Source organism: Entelurus aequoreus, linkage group LG20 (assembly GCF_033978785.1).
Source record: "Entelurus aequoreus isolate RoL-2023_Sb linkage group LG20, RoL_Eaeq_v1.1, whole genome shotgun sequence".
Classification (NCBI taxonomy): Eukaryota; Metazoa; Chordata; class Actinopteri; order Syngnathiformes; family Syngnathidae; genus Entelurus; species Entelurus aequoreus.
Genome location: NC_084750.1, coordinates 2,885,371 through 2,902,093, shown reverse-complemented (window position 1 = coordinate 2,902,093; position 16,723 = coordinate 2,885,371). Strand labels below are relative to the sequence as shown.

General features: G+C 35.7%; 1 protein-coding gene across 8 annotated transcripts in view; it reads right to left on the bottom strand.

Annotated features, from left to right (window-relative positions):
* Window positions 1-16,723, bottom strand: part of ntrk1 (neurotrophic tyrosine kinase, receptor, type 1) — a 294,126-nt gene that overhangs the window by 72,189 nt on the left and 205,214 nt on the right. For all 8 annotated transcript variants that reach the window (XM_062029188.1, XM_062029191.1, XM_062029186.1 and 5 more), the window contains 4 exons: window positions 15,824-15,979; window positions 11,751-11,881; window positions 7,898-8,070; window positions 2,682-2,922 (listed from right to left, as the gene is read on the bottom strand). In XM_062029188.1, coding sequence (XP_061885172.1) covers window positions 2,682-2,922; window positions 7,898-8,070; window positions 11,751-11,881; window positions 15,824-15,979 — 701 coding nt within the window. The remainder of the gene's footprint in view (window positions 1-2,681; window positions 2,923-7,897; window positions 8,071-11,750; window positions 11,882-15,823; window positions 15,980-16,723) is intronic.

Below are 16,723 nucleotides of genomic sequence, written 5' to 3'. Positions count from 1 at the left end.
TTTCAATAATTTGTTTTTCGTTTTAGGATAAAAAATATTTAATTAATTTGTGACTCATTTTAAGACAAAACATTTAATTAATTTGTCACCTGTTTACACAAAAACGATTTAAATAATTTGTCACTCATTTTAGGATAAAAACTATTTAATGTGTGACTCATTTTAAGACAAAACTATTTAACTTGCCATTGATTTTCGGAAGAAAAAAAACCAGTTAAATTAATTTGTCACCTGTTTACACAAAAACGATTTAAATAATTTGTCACTTATTTTAGGATAAAAACTATTTAATGTGTGACTCATTTTAAGACAAAACTATTTAACTTGCCATTGATTTTCGGAAGAAAAAAAAACAGTTAAATTAATTTGTCACTTATTTTAAGACAAAAATTATTTAAATAATTTGTGACACATTTTAAAACAAAAACTATTTCAATAATTTGTGACACATTTTAGGAAAAAACTATTTAAATAATTTGTCACTCATTTTAGGAAAAAAACTAATTTGTCACTTATTTTAATACAAAAACTATATTTAAATAATTTGTCATTCATTTAAGACAACAACTATTTATTTAAATAATTTGTCAGTCATTTAAAAAAAACAACTAATTAATTAGTGTCTTATTTTAGAACCATAACTATTTAATTATTTTGTGACTCATTTTAGAATGAGCACTATTTATTTAAATAATTTGTCAGTCGTTTTAAAAAAACAAAAACTAATTAATTTGTGTCTTATTTTAGAACCATAACTATTTAATTATTTTGTGACTCATTTTAGAATGAGCACTATTTATTTAAATAATATGTCACTAATTTTAGGACAAAAACTATTTAATTAATGTGTCACTCATTTTAGTATAAAAACTATTTATTTATTAATTTGTCACTTGTTTTAAGATAAAAAAATATTTATTTAATTAAGTTCTGACTCATTTTAAGACAAAACCTATTTATTTAATCAATTTGTCACTCGTTTTAAGATGAAAACTATTTAATATATTTGTGACTAATTTTAGGACAAAACCTATTCATTTAAATAATTTGTTTTTCATTTAATGATAAAAAAAATATTTAATTAATTTGTGACTCATTTTAAGACAAAACATTTAACTTGTCTTTGATTTTCGGAGAGAAAAAAACAGTTAAATTAATGTGTCACTTATTTTAAGACAAAAACTATTTAAATAATTTGTGACACATTTTAAAACAAAAACTATTTAAATAATTTGTCACTCATTTTAGGAAAAAACTAATTAATTTGTCACTTATTTTAATACAAAAACTATTTAAATAATTTGTCACTCATTTAAGACAACAACTATTTATTTAAATAATTTGTCACTCATTAAAAAAAAACAACTAATTAATTTGTGACTTATTTTAAGACAAAACTAATTAATTTGTGTCTTATTTTAGAACAATAACTATTTAATTATTTTGTGACTCATTTTAGGATGAACACTATTTAAATAATGTGTGACTCAATTTAGGACAAAAACTATTTAATTAATGTGTCACTCTTTTTTGGATAAAAACTATTTATTTATTAATTTGTCACTCGTTTTAGGATAAAAACTGTTTAATTCATTTGTGACTCATTTTAGGACAAAAACTATTTAATGTGTGACTCATTTTAGGACATAAAACAACTATATTGTTCATTTTTGACTCATTTTTAGCACATGCAATTTTTTTTACGATCACTTTGTAACTCATTTTAGGACAAAAACATTAGGTTTGTCAATTTGTGATTATTTCAACAGTTTTCATAAACAAAGCCAACTAGTTTGTTTTTGTAAAAAAGTATTTAATGAAGCGAACAAGTTAGTTTTTTGGAAACAAAGTCTATATTGAAACTACCCTTCTAGGTTTTGTAAACAAAATATTTAATGAACTCTACTTTTAAAGTCTTTATTAAAGCTAACAAGCTAATTTTGTAAACAAAGTCTTAAAACAATTTGATTATTCAATTCGAACCAGAAAGGGACAAGCGGTAGAAAATGCATGGATGGATGGAATTTGTGACTCATTTTAGGACAACAAACATTTGTTTCGATCAATTTGTGGATAATTTTAGCAAATACAACTTTTTTTAGACCAATTTGGGACTCATTTTAGGATTTAAAACAGTCTGGAGCATTTTGTGACACATTTCAGCGCGTACAATTTTTTTTCCCATCAATCTGTGACCCATTTCAAACATAAAACAAATAATCTTTGTCAATGTTTGTTGTTTTAGAATTTAAAACAATTTATTTCTTCAACTTGTGACTCATTTATCACACACAACTTCCCCCCATCAATTTTTCCACTCACTTTAAGACATAAAACACTTTTTTTCGTCAATTTGCGACATTTCGGATTTAAAAACAATTAGTTGTGTCACTGGAAGCTAATATCGTGAACGGTCATTTTTCACCTAATTTAACCCAATGATTTTTAATTTAAAATCCAAGATGGTAGAAAACCCAAAAGACATAATTTATTTCCATAATTATCTTGTGAATATTACCAACATGTTCTTAAAAAGCCAACATGAGTTAATGTTTGGACAAAAGGGGAAAAAAGTACTTTTGAATTAAAAATGTATTTTTCATTGGAACTATGTCAATATATTCCTCAAGGTGCCGGGTTTGGGTTCCAGCGAGTTAGCATGAAGGTGCGGTGGAACTTACGCGATAGTAGTCGGTGCTGTAGATGTCTCTGGACATGCCAAAGTCTCCGATCTTGACCACCAGACCTTCTCCCACCAGACAGTTGCGCGTTGCCAGGTCCCGGTGGACAAAGTGCAGAGACGCCAGGTACACCATCCCCGAGGCGATCTGGGCGGCGATGTGCAGCATCTGGGGCAGCGTCAGCTCGCCCACGGGCGCCATCTTGGACTCCTCCAGGATGCAGGCGTCAGGGCCGTGAGCGCTGCGAGAGACACACGCATTTATTGGGACTTTTTTTTAGATTAGATTAGTTTATTTCAAAGAGGACAATGCAATTTCATGGTTAAAAAAGCCAGAAGGCTGGTTTTCATCTGTATGGCCATGATGTAAAAAAGCAGTAACATTACAACTTAAAAGAAAGCACACAAAACATATACAATATGATAAAAAATAAAATACAACATAACATTGATCTTAGCATCAAAACAGGCTAATCTTTTAGTACTGGCAGCTGTAGGCGTTGATAAGCCACATTTTCATTTTTTTTTGTGAAGGCCTTGTAAGTTGTGAGCAGTTTAACCTCCTCAGGTACTGACTTCCACACATTTGCACTCCTTACTGACCGGGCCGACTTACTGAAAGTGCTCCTGCGCAGAGGAATATAACAGTCACCTCTGACAGAGCCTCACAGCTGTTTCTTTGGCTGATGAACTCTGCCAGAGGATCTGCAGCCAATTCATGCAGTACTTTATAGCTCACTTTTATGTCTGCAAACGTGTGAAGGCTGTCCCAGTTTAAAATACTGTATTTTTTTTTTAGAATGGCACAGTGATGATAGCGCTTGGGTTTTATTAATCCATAACCTTGAAATTGCTTGTTTGTACAAGATGTCCAATGTTTTTTTGTTTTTTTCACTCTGACCAGCCTGAGACCAGCTGGTAAGGCAATAGTTGAAGTGGCTGAAAATCATCGAATGTAAATACAATTTTGCAGCTTCAGTTGACATTTCATTTCGGATTGCACGGAAATTTGCGAGATTAAACTTGATTATTTTACCACAATTTGCCAATATGGGCTTTAAAGGAAAGGACTTCCTGTCGTTTTTGGACAAAGCTCTTTCAAGGCGTTAACCAAGCAAACTAACGCGTTTGTGTACCTTCAGGCAAACATGCCACATTTCTGCAATTGCTCAAAAAATAACACGTTCTCTTCGATAAAGCTAACAAGTGTGTAATTTAATTTAAAAGTTCAGTCCGGTCTACGCTTACAGACAATTTTGTCTTTAATGAAACTAACAAGTTGTTTTGTGTAAACAAAGTCTATAATGAAGCTAACAAGCTAGGTTTTGTAAACTTTAAGTATAATGAAGCTAACAAGCTAGTTTTTGTAAACATCAAGTATAATGAAGCTAACCAGCTAGTTTTTGTAGACATAAGGTCTATAAGGAAGCTAACAAGCTAGTTTTTGTAAAGTCAATAATGAAGCTAATGAGCTAGTTTTTGTAAACATCAAGTATAATGAAGCTAACAAGCTAGTTTTTGTAAACATCAAGTATAATGAAGCTAACCAGCTAGTTTTTGTAGACATAAGGTCTATAAGGAAGCTAACAAGCTAGTTTTTGTAAAGTCAATAATGAAGCTAATGAGCTAGTTTTTGTAAACATCAAGTATAATGAAGCTAACAAGCTAGTTTTTGTAAACATAAGGTCTATAATGAATCTAACGAGCTAATTTTTGTAAACATAACTACTACTACCCGATTACTACTACAACAACAATAGTATTACTACTACTACTACTACCATCAGACAACAAGCCAAGATTGAACAAACAATGTTAGTAGATATTACTACTACTACTACTACACTATTACTACCACTACTACTACTACAGTATTACTACTACCACCATCAAACAACAAGCTGAGATTGAACAATGTTAGTAAATATTACTACTGCTACACTATTACTACTACTACTGTATTACTATTACTACCATAAGACAACAATCCAAGATTGAACATAGGATATTAGTATATACTGTATTACTACTACTATTACTACACGATTACTACTACTACTCTATTTCTACTACTACTACCATCAGACAACAAGCCAAGATTAAACAAAGGATATTAGTATATATTACTACTACTACTATTACTACTACTACACTATTTCTACTACCACTACTACTACATTATTACTACTACTACTACTACTACCATCAGACAACAAGCCAAGATTGAACAAAGGATGTTAGTATATACTGTATTACTACTACTACTATTACTTCATGATTACTACTACTACACTATTACTACTACCGTCAGACAACAAGCCAAAATTGAACAAAGGATGTTAGTATATATTACTATTACTACACGATTACTACTACTACACTATTTCTACTACTACCATCAGACAACAAGCCAAGATTGAACAAAGGATGTTAGTATATACTGTATTACTACTACTACTTCATGATTACTACTACTACTACACTATTTCTACTACTACTACATTATTACTACTACTACTACCATCAGACAACAAGCCAAGATTGAACAAACGATGTGAGTAAATATTATTACTATTATTACTATAGTATTACTACTACAACAGTATTACTACTACTACTACTACATCACACAACAAGCCGAGATTGAACAAAGGATGTTAGTAAATATTACTACTATTATTACTGCTACATTATTTCTACTACTACAACAGTATTACTACTACAACAATATTACTACAACTACAACAGTATTACTACTACTACAACAACAACAGTATTGCTACTACTACTACATCACACAACAAGCCGATATTGAACAAAGGATGTTAGTAAATATTACTACTACTACTATTACTACTACACTATTTCTACTACTATTACATTACTACGACTACAACGACTACAGTATTACTACTACTACAACAAAAACAACAACAGTATTACTACTACAACAACAGTATTGCTACTACTACTACTACTACTACAGTATTACTGCTACTACTACAGTATTACTACTACAGCAGTATTACTACTACTACTACTACTACTACAGTATTACTACTACTACTACTACAACAGTATTACTACTACAACAACAACAGTATTGCTACTACTACTACTACAACAGTATTACTACTACTACTACTACTACAACAGTATTACTACTACTACTACAGTATTACTACTACAGCAGTATTACTACTACTACTACTACTACTACTACAGTATTACTACTACAACAGTATTACTACTACAACAGTATTATTACTACTACTACAAAAGTATTACTACTACAATACTATTACTACTACAACAACAGTATTACTACTACAACATTATTGCTACTACTACTACTACTACAACAGTATTGCTACTACAACAGTATTGCTACTACTACTACAACAGTATTACTACTACAACAGTATTACTACTACTACAACATTATTACTACTGCTACTACAACAGTATTACTACTACAACAGTATTACTACTACTACTACAACATTTTTACTACAACAGTATTACTACTAATACTACTACAATAACAGTATTACTACTACGACAGTATTACCACTACTACTACTACAACAGTATTACTACTACTACTACAACAACAATATTACTACTACTACTACAGTATTACTACTACAGCAGTATTACTACTACTACTACTACAGTATTACTACTACAACAGTATTACTACTACAACAGTATTATTACTACTACAACAGTATTATTACTACTACTACTACAAAAGTATTACTACTACAATACTATTACTACTACAACAACAGTATTACTACAACAACATTATTGCTACTACTACTACTACAGTATTACTACTACAACAGTATTGCTACTACTACTACAACAGTATTACTACTACTACTACTACAACAGTATTACTACTACAACAGTATTACTACTACTACAACAGTATTACTACTGCTACTACAACAGTATTACTACTACAACAGTATTACTACTACTACAACAACAACAGTATTACTACTACAACAGTATTACTACTACTACTACAACATTTTTACTACAACAGTATTACTACTAATACTACTACAATAACAGTATTACTACTACGACAGTATTACCACTACTACTACTACAACAGTATTACTACTACTACTACAACAACAGTATTACTACTACTACTACAGTATTACTACTACAGCAGTATTACTACTACTACTACAGTATTACTACTACAACAGTATTACTACTACAACAGTATTATTACTACTACAACAGTATTACTACTACTACTACAAAAGTATTACTACTACAATACTATTACTACTACAACAACAGTATTACTACTACAACATTATTGCTACTACTACTACTACTACAGTATTACTACTACAACAGTATTACTACTACTACTACTACAGTATTACTACTACTACAACAGTATTACTACTACAACAGTATTACTACTACTACAACAGTATTACTACTGCTACTACAACAGTATTACTACTACAACAGTATTACTACTACTACAACAACAGTATTACTACTACAACAGTATTACTACTACTACTACTACAACAGTATTTTTACTACAACAGTATTACTACTAATACTACTACAATAACAGTATTACTACTACGACAGTATTACCACTACTACTACTACAACAGTATTACTACTACTACTACAGTATTACTACTACTACTACAACAGTATAACTACTACTACTACTACAACAGTATTACTACTACTACAACAACAGTATTACTACTACAACAGTATTACTACTACTACTACAACAGTATTACTACTACTACTACTACAGTATTACTACTACATCACACAACAAGCTGAGATAGAATAAAGGACATCAGTAAAAAAAAGTATCGCCCACAATTGATTGGGATAATATAATTGGACGGCTGATGAGCGCCCACACGCGCGTCCGACTCCGCCCCTAACTAATGAGTTTAGCGGGCAGGTGGCAGAGCGGGACGGCAGCTGCATTGTGGGACGTAATATTGTTTCCGTGGCCGCCGAGGACACCTGGCGTCAGGCGGTGTCTGCTAACCAAACCTGCAGATGTTAGCTAGGTGACCATGCGGCGCTAATTGAACGTTAGCGTCCATGACAGTCATCTTCAGGAGGAGCAGCGCGGCGGCCAGGTGGTCAGCACGTCTGCTTCACAGTCTGGGTTTGAATCCGTGTGTGTGAAAGCTGAAGTACCGTAGGAAGCGGTTGAGGTCGCCGTGTCTCATGTACTCAAACACCATGGCCAGCGGCTCGCCGTCCGTGCACACGCCGTAGAATCGAACAATGTGTTGATGCTGCAGCACGGTCAGAAGCTCCGCCTCCCTCTGGAAGTCCTGCCGGGTGGACTCGTTGGCGTCCTTCAGCGTCTGAGGAGAACATCGCCAACGTCACTATGGACCTGTGGTTGCCAATCTAAACTCCTTAGCAACTACGTCATATTTATTCAGCTTTACTTAGTTAGTTAGTTAGCCATGCTACCGAGAAGTTAGCCATTCCACCGAGAAGTTAAAAATGCTACAGAGAAGTTAGCAATGCTACCTGAAAGTTAGCGATCCTACCAGAAAGTTAGACATACTACCGGGAAGTTAACCATGCTACCGGGAAGTTAGCATCGCTACCGGGAAGTTAGCCATACTACCAAGAAGTTAGCCATGCTACCGGGAAGTTAGCATCGCTACCGGGAAGTTAGCATCGCTACCGGGAAGTTAGCCATACTACCAAGAAGTTAGCCATGCTACCAAGAAGTTAGCCATGCTACCGGGAAGTTAGCCATGCTACCGGGAAGTTAGCATTGCTACCGGGAAGTTAGCATTGCTACCGGGAAGTTAGCAATGCTACCTGAAAGTTAGCCATCCTACCAGAAAGTTAATCATACTACTGGGAAGTTAGCCATGCTACCTGGAAGTTAGCCTTACTACTCAAAAGTTAGCCATGATACCGGGGTGTTGGCTTTGCTACCAGGAAGTTAGCCATTCTATCGAGAAGTTAGCAATTCTACCGGGAATTTATCAATGCTACCTGAAAGTTAGCGATCCTACCAGAAAGTTAGACATACTACCGGGAAGTTAGCCATGCTACCTGGAAGTTAGCCATACAACCAAGAAGTTAGCATTGCTACCGGGAAGTTAGCCATACCACCAAGAAGTTAGCCATGCTACCTGGAAGTTAGCCTTACTACTCAAAAGTTAGCCATGATAAGTTAGCATTGCTACCGGGAAGTTAGCAATGCTACCTGAAAGTTAGCCATCCTACCAGAAAGTTAGCCATACTACTGGGAAGTTAGCCATGCTACCTGGAAGTTAGCCTTACTACTCAAAAGTTAGCCATGATACCGGGGTGCTGGCTTTGCTACCAGAAAGTTGGCCATGCTACCTGGAAGTTAGGGAATGCTACCTGGAAATTAGCCATGCTATCTGGAAGTTAACCTTGCTACCTGGAAGTTAGCCATGCTACCTGGAAGTTAGCCATGCTACCTGGAAGTTAGGGAGTGCTACCTGGAAATTAGCCATGCTATCTGGAAGTTAACCTTGCTACCAGGAAGTTAGCCTTGCTACCGGAAGTTAGCCTTGGTAATTGGAAGTTAGCTATGCTACCAGAAAGTTAGCCTTGCTACCTAAGAGTTAGCCTTGCTACCAGGAAGTTAGCTATTTGAAAAATGAGAAAGTATCTACTTTGTTTGGCACAATACGTGAATGTATTTGAAATATTGCAGTAAAATCTAGCTGAGAGGAACTAAATTACAAGCAAGGTATTTATTAATGTTCAGTTACACATTTAAATGTGCTTATTATGGTTGTTGTCATTTTTCTAACTAATTATTTCATAAGTTAGTATAGTAATATTTATTTTTTAACTAATTAACAAACAAACTAAACGTTGTTTCAATTTTTACTTGATTGTATTTCAAGAGCTTCTAGTATCTAGTATTTTAGACCGGGGGGTCTAAACTTTTTCCACCGAGGGCCACATACTGAAAAGTCAGAGTATGCAGGGTCCACTTTGATATTTTTTATTGGGGGAAAAAATGCTAAAACAGATATTATATTATATTATATTTAAAGACAAAAATTTCTGTTTTCGGTGACAAAACATATTAATGAATAGTTTCAGCTTTTTGTCATTTATTCAGACTTTTTTTTTGCTGTTTTTGCTTACTTTTGCTTAATTTTACTGTTGTTTTTTCCCCCCAGTAAGAATAAAATAATGATAATAACAATAGTAATAATACGATTATGTAACTGCATAAACTAATGTGTCCAAAATGCTGCCTGTATGAAAATAATATTGCTCAGTTACATATATAACAGTATTTATTTTTGTTGTTATACTTTTGCAAATTAAGTAATTCATAAGTCATTATTATTTACATTTTTAACTAACAAACAAACTAAACTTTATTCATATTTCTTATTTCATTTATAATTTTTTTTTAACAAAAGCTTCTATTATGAATTTTAAGGGTGTCTAAACTTTTTTCACCTAGGGCCACATACTGAAAAGTCAGAGTATGCAGGGACTATTTTGATATTTTTTATTGGGAAAAAACAGATATTATATATATGTATGTATATTTAAAGACAAAACTTTGTGTTATCGATTAATTAATAGTTTCAGCTTTTTGTCATTTATTCAGACTTTTTTGGGGCTGTTTTTGCTTACAATTTTACTATTATTTTCCCCCCCAGTAAGAATAAAATAATGATAATAATAATAATAGTAAAATACGATTGTGTAACTGCATAAACTAGTGTGTCCAAAGTGCTGCCTGTATGAAAATAATATTGCTCAGTTACATATTTAACAGTGTTTATTTTTGTTGTTATAATTTAGCAAATTAAGTAATTCATAAGTAATTATTATTTAAATTTTTAACTAACAAACAAACTAAACTTTTTTCATATGTATTATTTCATTTGTATGTTTTTTTCAACATAAGCTTTTATTATGAATTTTAGGGGTGTCTAAACTTTTTCCACCAAGGGCCACATACTGAAAAGTCAGAGTATGCAGGGGCCATTATGATATTTTTTTATTGAAAAAGAAGATGCAAAAACATATTTTATATATATATATATATTTAAAGACAAAACCTTGTGTCAGCTCCGTGCTATCGATGATGGAATATATTAATAGTTTCAGCATTTTGTCATTTATTCTGCCTTTTTTTTTCTCTTTTTGCTTACAATTTGACTGTTATTTTTTCTTCCCAGTAACAATATAATAATAATAATAATAATAATAATAATAACAGTGATAATATTAATAATGATCATAATAATAATAATAATACTGATGATAATAGTAATAGTGATAATAATAATAGTGATATTAATAATGATAATAATATTAACAGGAATAATAATAATAGTGATAACAATAATACTACTACTACTACTAATAGTAATAGTAATAATAATGACAATAATTTAAATGCATACATTTATAAGTTAGTATTATTTACATATTTAAGTAACTGACAAACAAACTAAACTATATTCATATATATATATATATATTTTTTTTTTCTTTCTTTTTTTTCCCTTTTCTTTTCTTTTTTTTCCTTTTGAGAGCTTCTAGTATTTTTGGCCAGGGGTGTCTAAGCTTTTTCCACCAAGGGCCACATACTAAAAAGTCAAAGTATGCAGGGGCCATTTTGATATTTTTTATTTTTTAAAAGCAGATATTGTATAAATATCTAAAGACAAAACTTTGTGTTATCGGTGACTAAGTATATTATTATTATCAATTATCGATCAAAACATTTCAGCTTTTTCTCATTTACATTCCGATATTTTGCTCTTTTTTCTTACATTTCCACTTTTGTTTTTTTTCCCGACAACATGCGGCGGGGCCACTAAAACTCGGTCTGCGTGCGGCAAACGGCCCCCGGGCCGCACTACGCACACCCAAGTTTTATGCTCAAGTACGATTTCTTCAATGCCAGACTGATTGGAAGGACAACCACAGAAGCTTTGAAAGTGTTAATCAGGAGGCTGAAAGACTTTGATCGGCGTCTCGGGGTACGCAGCCAAAGCAGAGCGCTCACCTTGATGGCGACCAGCATCTTGTCGCTGTCGGGGCTCAGGTGGGCGCACGTGGCCAGGTAGACTTTGCCGAAGGCGCCTTCGCCCAGCTCCCACTTCAAGGCGATGTCCTGCCGCTTGATGTGCTGGACACCTGAATGGACGAAAGGAAGGATGCTTGTTTCCACGGTTTTGTGTGGCATCCTTGCCGCCTAAAATGCCACAATTTGCAGCATTTTTAAATTTTTTCAATAAGAGTAAATCAACTTTATGAATTTGTTATCAATGTTTTAAGTTCTCCCTGTAACAGCACAGGATTTTAACAACAGATGGAAAATAAATACAGTATTGATGTTTTACAACACACATACTTAAAAGTAGACACTACATGGCAGTAAGAGAACAAACGCAGGCTACTGTACTGTTTTCATTCACTGATTTTAGTAATATTTCATTATAATTACAGAAATAAATCTGCAAGTTGTGATGCTCTGTCAACCACAAGTTTTACACTTGAAAAGTCTTTGTCCATCCTAAACATTCATTTATGTTCCAACAGCAGAGAACTGTCGAGAGTCATCTATGGCAGTGTTTTTCAACCACTGTGCCACGGCACTAGATACAGTCTGGTGTGCCGTGGGAGATTATCTAATTTCACCAATTTGGGTTAAAAATATTTTTTTGCAAACCAGTAATTATAGTCTGCAAATTATGTGTTGTTGTTGAGTGTTGGTGCTGTCTAGAGCTCGGCAGAGTAACCGTGTAATACTCTTCCATATCAGTAGGTGGCAGCAGGTAGCTAATTGCTTTGTAGATGTCGGAAACAGCGGGAGGCAGCGTGCAGGTAAAAAGGTGTCTAATGCTTAAACCAAAAATAACAAAAGGCGAGTGCCCCTAAGAAAAGGCATTGAAGCTTAGGGAAGGCTATGCAGAACGAAATTAAGACTAAACTGGCTACAAAGTAAACAAAAACAGAATGCTGGACGACAGCAAAGACTTACTGTGGAGCAAAGACGGCGTCCACAATGTACATCCGAACATGACATGACAATCAACAATGTCCCCATAAAGAAGGATAAAAACAACTGAAATATTCTTGATTGCTAAAACAAAGTAGATGCGGGAAATATCGCTCAAAGGAAGACATGAAACTGTTACAGGAAAATACCAAAAAAAAGAGAAAAAGCCACCAAAATAGGAGCGCAAGACAAGAATTAAAAACAGCAAAAAAGTCCAAATAAGTCAGGGGGTGATGTGACAGGTGGTGACAGAACAACTACTTTGAGACAAGAGCTATATTGATGCATGCTTGGTTATGGTTTAAAGTCATATCCAACAATTGCGACAACGACTTTTTACTGTCAACCGAGTTCAGTTTTTGAATGATTTCTGCTGGTGGTGTGCCTCCGGATTTTTTCAACGTAAAAAATGTGCCTTGGCTCAAAAAAGGTTGAAAAACACTGGTTTAGCGGATTGGAGAGCTAGCTTGCGCAGCTAGTGGGTCCATGACGATGACTTCTGTTTTGTTTGATCAACCGTTTTACTGCTGTGTTAGAGACACCGTTTGGAAACAATTAAGGTATGTAAATAAACATTTATAGAATAATGCTGTGTAAATAACTCATTTATAAATGATAAATGGGTTATACTTGTATAGCGCTTTTCTACCTTCAAGGTACTCAAAGCGCTTTGACAGTATTTCCACATTCACCCATTCACACACACATTCACACACTGATGGTGGGAGCTGCCATGCAAGGCGCTAACCAGCAGCCATCAGAGGCAAAGGGTGAAGTGTCTTGCCCAAGGACACAACGGACATGACTAGGAAGGTAGAAGGTGGGAATTGAACCCCAGTAACCAGCAACACTCCGATTGCTGGCACAGCCACTCTACCAACTTCGCCACACCGTCCTTTTACAACGTATATATCTGCGGCTTATAGTCCGGTGCGAATAATATCTGGAAAAATATGTATATTTTTAAATTTAGTGGGTCGGCTTATATTAAAGGCCTACTGAAAGCCACTACTACCGACCACGCAGTCTGATAGTTTATATATCAATGATGAAATCTTAACATTGAAACACATGCCAATACAGCATAATTTTAAAATTCCCGCCACACTTCCGGTTGAAAAACTCCTTTGGATATGATTTATGCGCGTGACGTCACAAAATCCACGGAAGTGGTTGGACCCCATCGAACCCGATACAGAAACCTCTTGTTTTCTTCGACAAAATTCCACAGTATTCTGGACATCTGTGTTGGTGAATCTTTTGCAATTTGTTTAATGAACAATGGAGGCTGCAAAGAAGAACGTTGTAGGTGGGATCGATCAGTGTATTAGCGGCTAAGTACAATACTTACAGCAACACAACAAGGACTACTTACTACGCCTAGCCCGGGGGTCGGCAACCCGCGGCTCTAGAGCCGCATGCGGCTCTTTAGCGCCGCCCTAGTGGCTCTCTGAAGCTTTTTCAAAAATGTATGAAAAATGGAAAAAGATGAGGGGAAAAAAATTTTTTTTTTTGTTTTAATATGGTTTCTGTATGAGAACAAACATGACACAAACCTCCCTAATTGTTATAAAGCACACTGTTTGTATTAAACATGCTTCACTGATTCGAGTATTTGGCGAGCGCCGTTTTGTCCTACAAATTTTGGCGGTCCTTGAACTCACCTTAGTTTGTTTCCATGTATAACTTTCTCCGACTTTCTAGGACGTGTTTTATGCCACTTCTTTTTCTGTCTCATTTTGTCCACCAAACTTTTAACGTTGTGCATGAATGCACAAAGGTGAGTTTTGTTGATGTTATTGACTTGTGTGGAGTGCTAATCAGACACATTTGGTCACTGCATGACTGCAAGCTAATCGATGCTAACATGCTATTTAGGCTAGCTATATGTACATATTGCATCATTATGCCTCATTTGTAGCTATATTTGAGCTCATTTAGTTTCCTTTAAGTCATCTCAATTCAATGTATATCTCATGACACACTATCTGTATGTAATATGGCTTTTAATTGGTTGCGGCTCCAGACAGATTTGTTTTTGTATTTTTGGTCCAATATGGCTCTTTCAACATTTTGGGTTGCCGACCCCTGGCCTAGCCGATGCTTACCGCCAAACCCACGGATGAAGTCCTTCGTCGCGCCGTCGATTGCTGGAACGCAGGTGAGCACGGCTGTTGATGGGAAGATGAGGGCTGGCTGGCGTAGGTGGAGCGCTAATGTTTTTATCATAGTTCTGTGAGGTCCGGTTGCTAAGTTGCTAAATTAGCCTTAGCGTTGTTAGCAACAGCATTGTTAAGCCTTACCAGGCTGAGAATTTTTAACCGTGTAGTTACATGTACATGGTTTAATAGTATTGTTGATCTTCTGTCTATCCTTCCAGTCAGGGGTTTATTTATTTTGTTTCTATCTTCATTTGAGAAGGATGCTATCACGTTAGCTCAGTAGCTAAGTGTGTCACCGATGTATTGTCGTGGAGATAAAAGTCACTTTAAATGTCCAATTCGCGTTCTCGACTCTCATTTTCAAGAGGATATAGTATCCGAGGTGGTTTAAAATACAAATCCGTGATCCACAATAGAAAAAGGAGAGAGTGTGGAATCCAATGAGCCAGCTTGTGCCTAAGTTACGGTCAGAGCGAAAAAAGATACGTCCATCACTGCCTCTCCAGTCCTTCACTGTAACGTTCCTCATCTACGAATCTTTCATCCTCGCTCAAATTAATGGGGTAATCGTCGCTTTGTCGCTCCGAATCTCTCGCTCCATTGTAAACAACGGGGAATTGTGAGGAATCCTAGCTCCTGTGACGTCACGCTACTTCCGGTACAGGCAAGGCTTTTTTTTATCAGCGAGCAAAAGTTGCGAACTTTATCGTCGATTTTCTCTACTAAATCCTTTCAGCAAAAATATGGCAATATCGCGAAATGATCAAGTATGACACACAGAATGGATCTGCTATTCCCGTTTAAATAAAAAAAAATAATTTCAGTAGGCCTTTAAGGTGCGCTCTATTGTCCAGAAAATACGGCCAATAAAAACGAGTCATGGCCTGCGAATGGCCGCACGTTGGACACACTCACACATGTCTTTGTCCTTGATGATGCCGCAGAAGTACTGCGGGTTCTCCACAAAGCTGGACAGGCCCGAGTCTTCGTCGGAGGAAGGCGGGCTGGTCCCGAAGTTCATGAAGCGCAGCGACACGGCCAGGTCGTCCTCGGTGCCTAGCACAGACGAGCCTGATGACAGCAAACAAGCAATCAAGTCTGGTGATTGTGGCGGAATATTCTCAGGACCCAAACATCCCCGCAGCCTATCTGGGTCTGCTGGCGTCGGATTAATAATGGCCGTCATCAGCGCGGCAATCAGGCCGCATTGAAGTCGAGCCAAAGGCGGCGCGTGAAGCCTAAACGCTATCAGTAGAAGGCCAAACGAGCGAGGCCTAAACAGTCGACTCCACTCGCCGGCCAAACCGCAGAACCTCCAGGGTCCAAAAATGGAGAGCAAGCTGATGGAGGGAAGGAGTCCACTTAGGCAATCAGAGCCACTTAGGCACTTTTAGAGCCACAAGTGTAAATGTGCGCTCTCTGCTCCGCTTTTGTCCGTCATCTTTAATGGCCTGCACCGCACGCGCGTACCAAGGGAGGTGTTCTGCTCTCTGGCAGTAATTAAGGCACTTTAGGCCGCCTGACACAGCGTGTGCAAAGTTACATTAGCCGGCCTCTCTGCGGAGCGTCGCCTTCTCGCCGCAACGATACGGCACGGAGAACCGATCACTGTGCAGGAAATCAATAAAATCACACTTTTGTCGTGTATTGTCAACACGAGCAGCACAATTTTAAAGCTGCAGACCGCTCATGTCGTAATATTTTGTATCCTTATACTTTTGGGTCACATTTGCAAGTGTTATGTTGCAAGTATTATATTGCAAGTATTATGTTGCAAGTATTATGTTCCAAGTATTATGTTGCAAGTATTATATT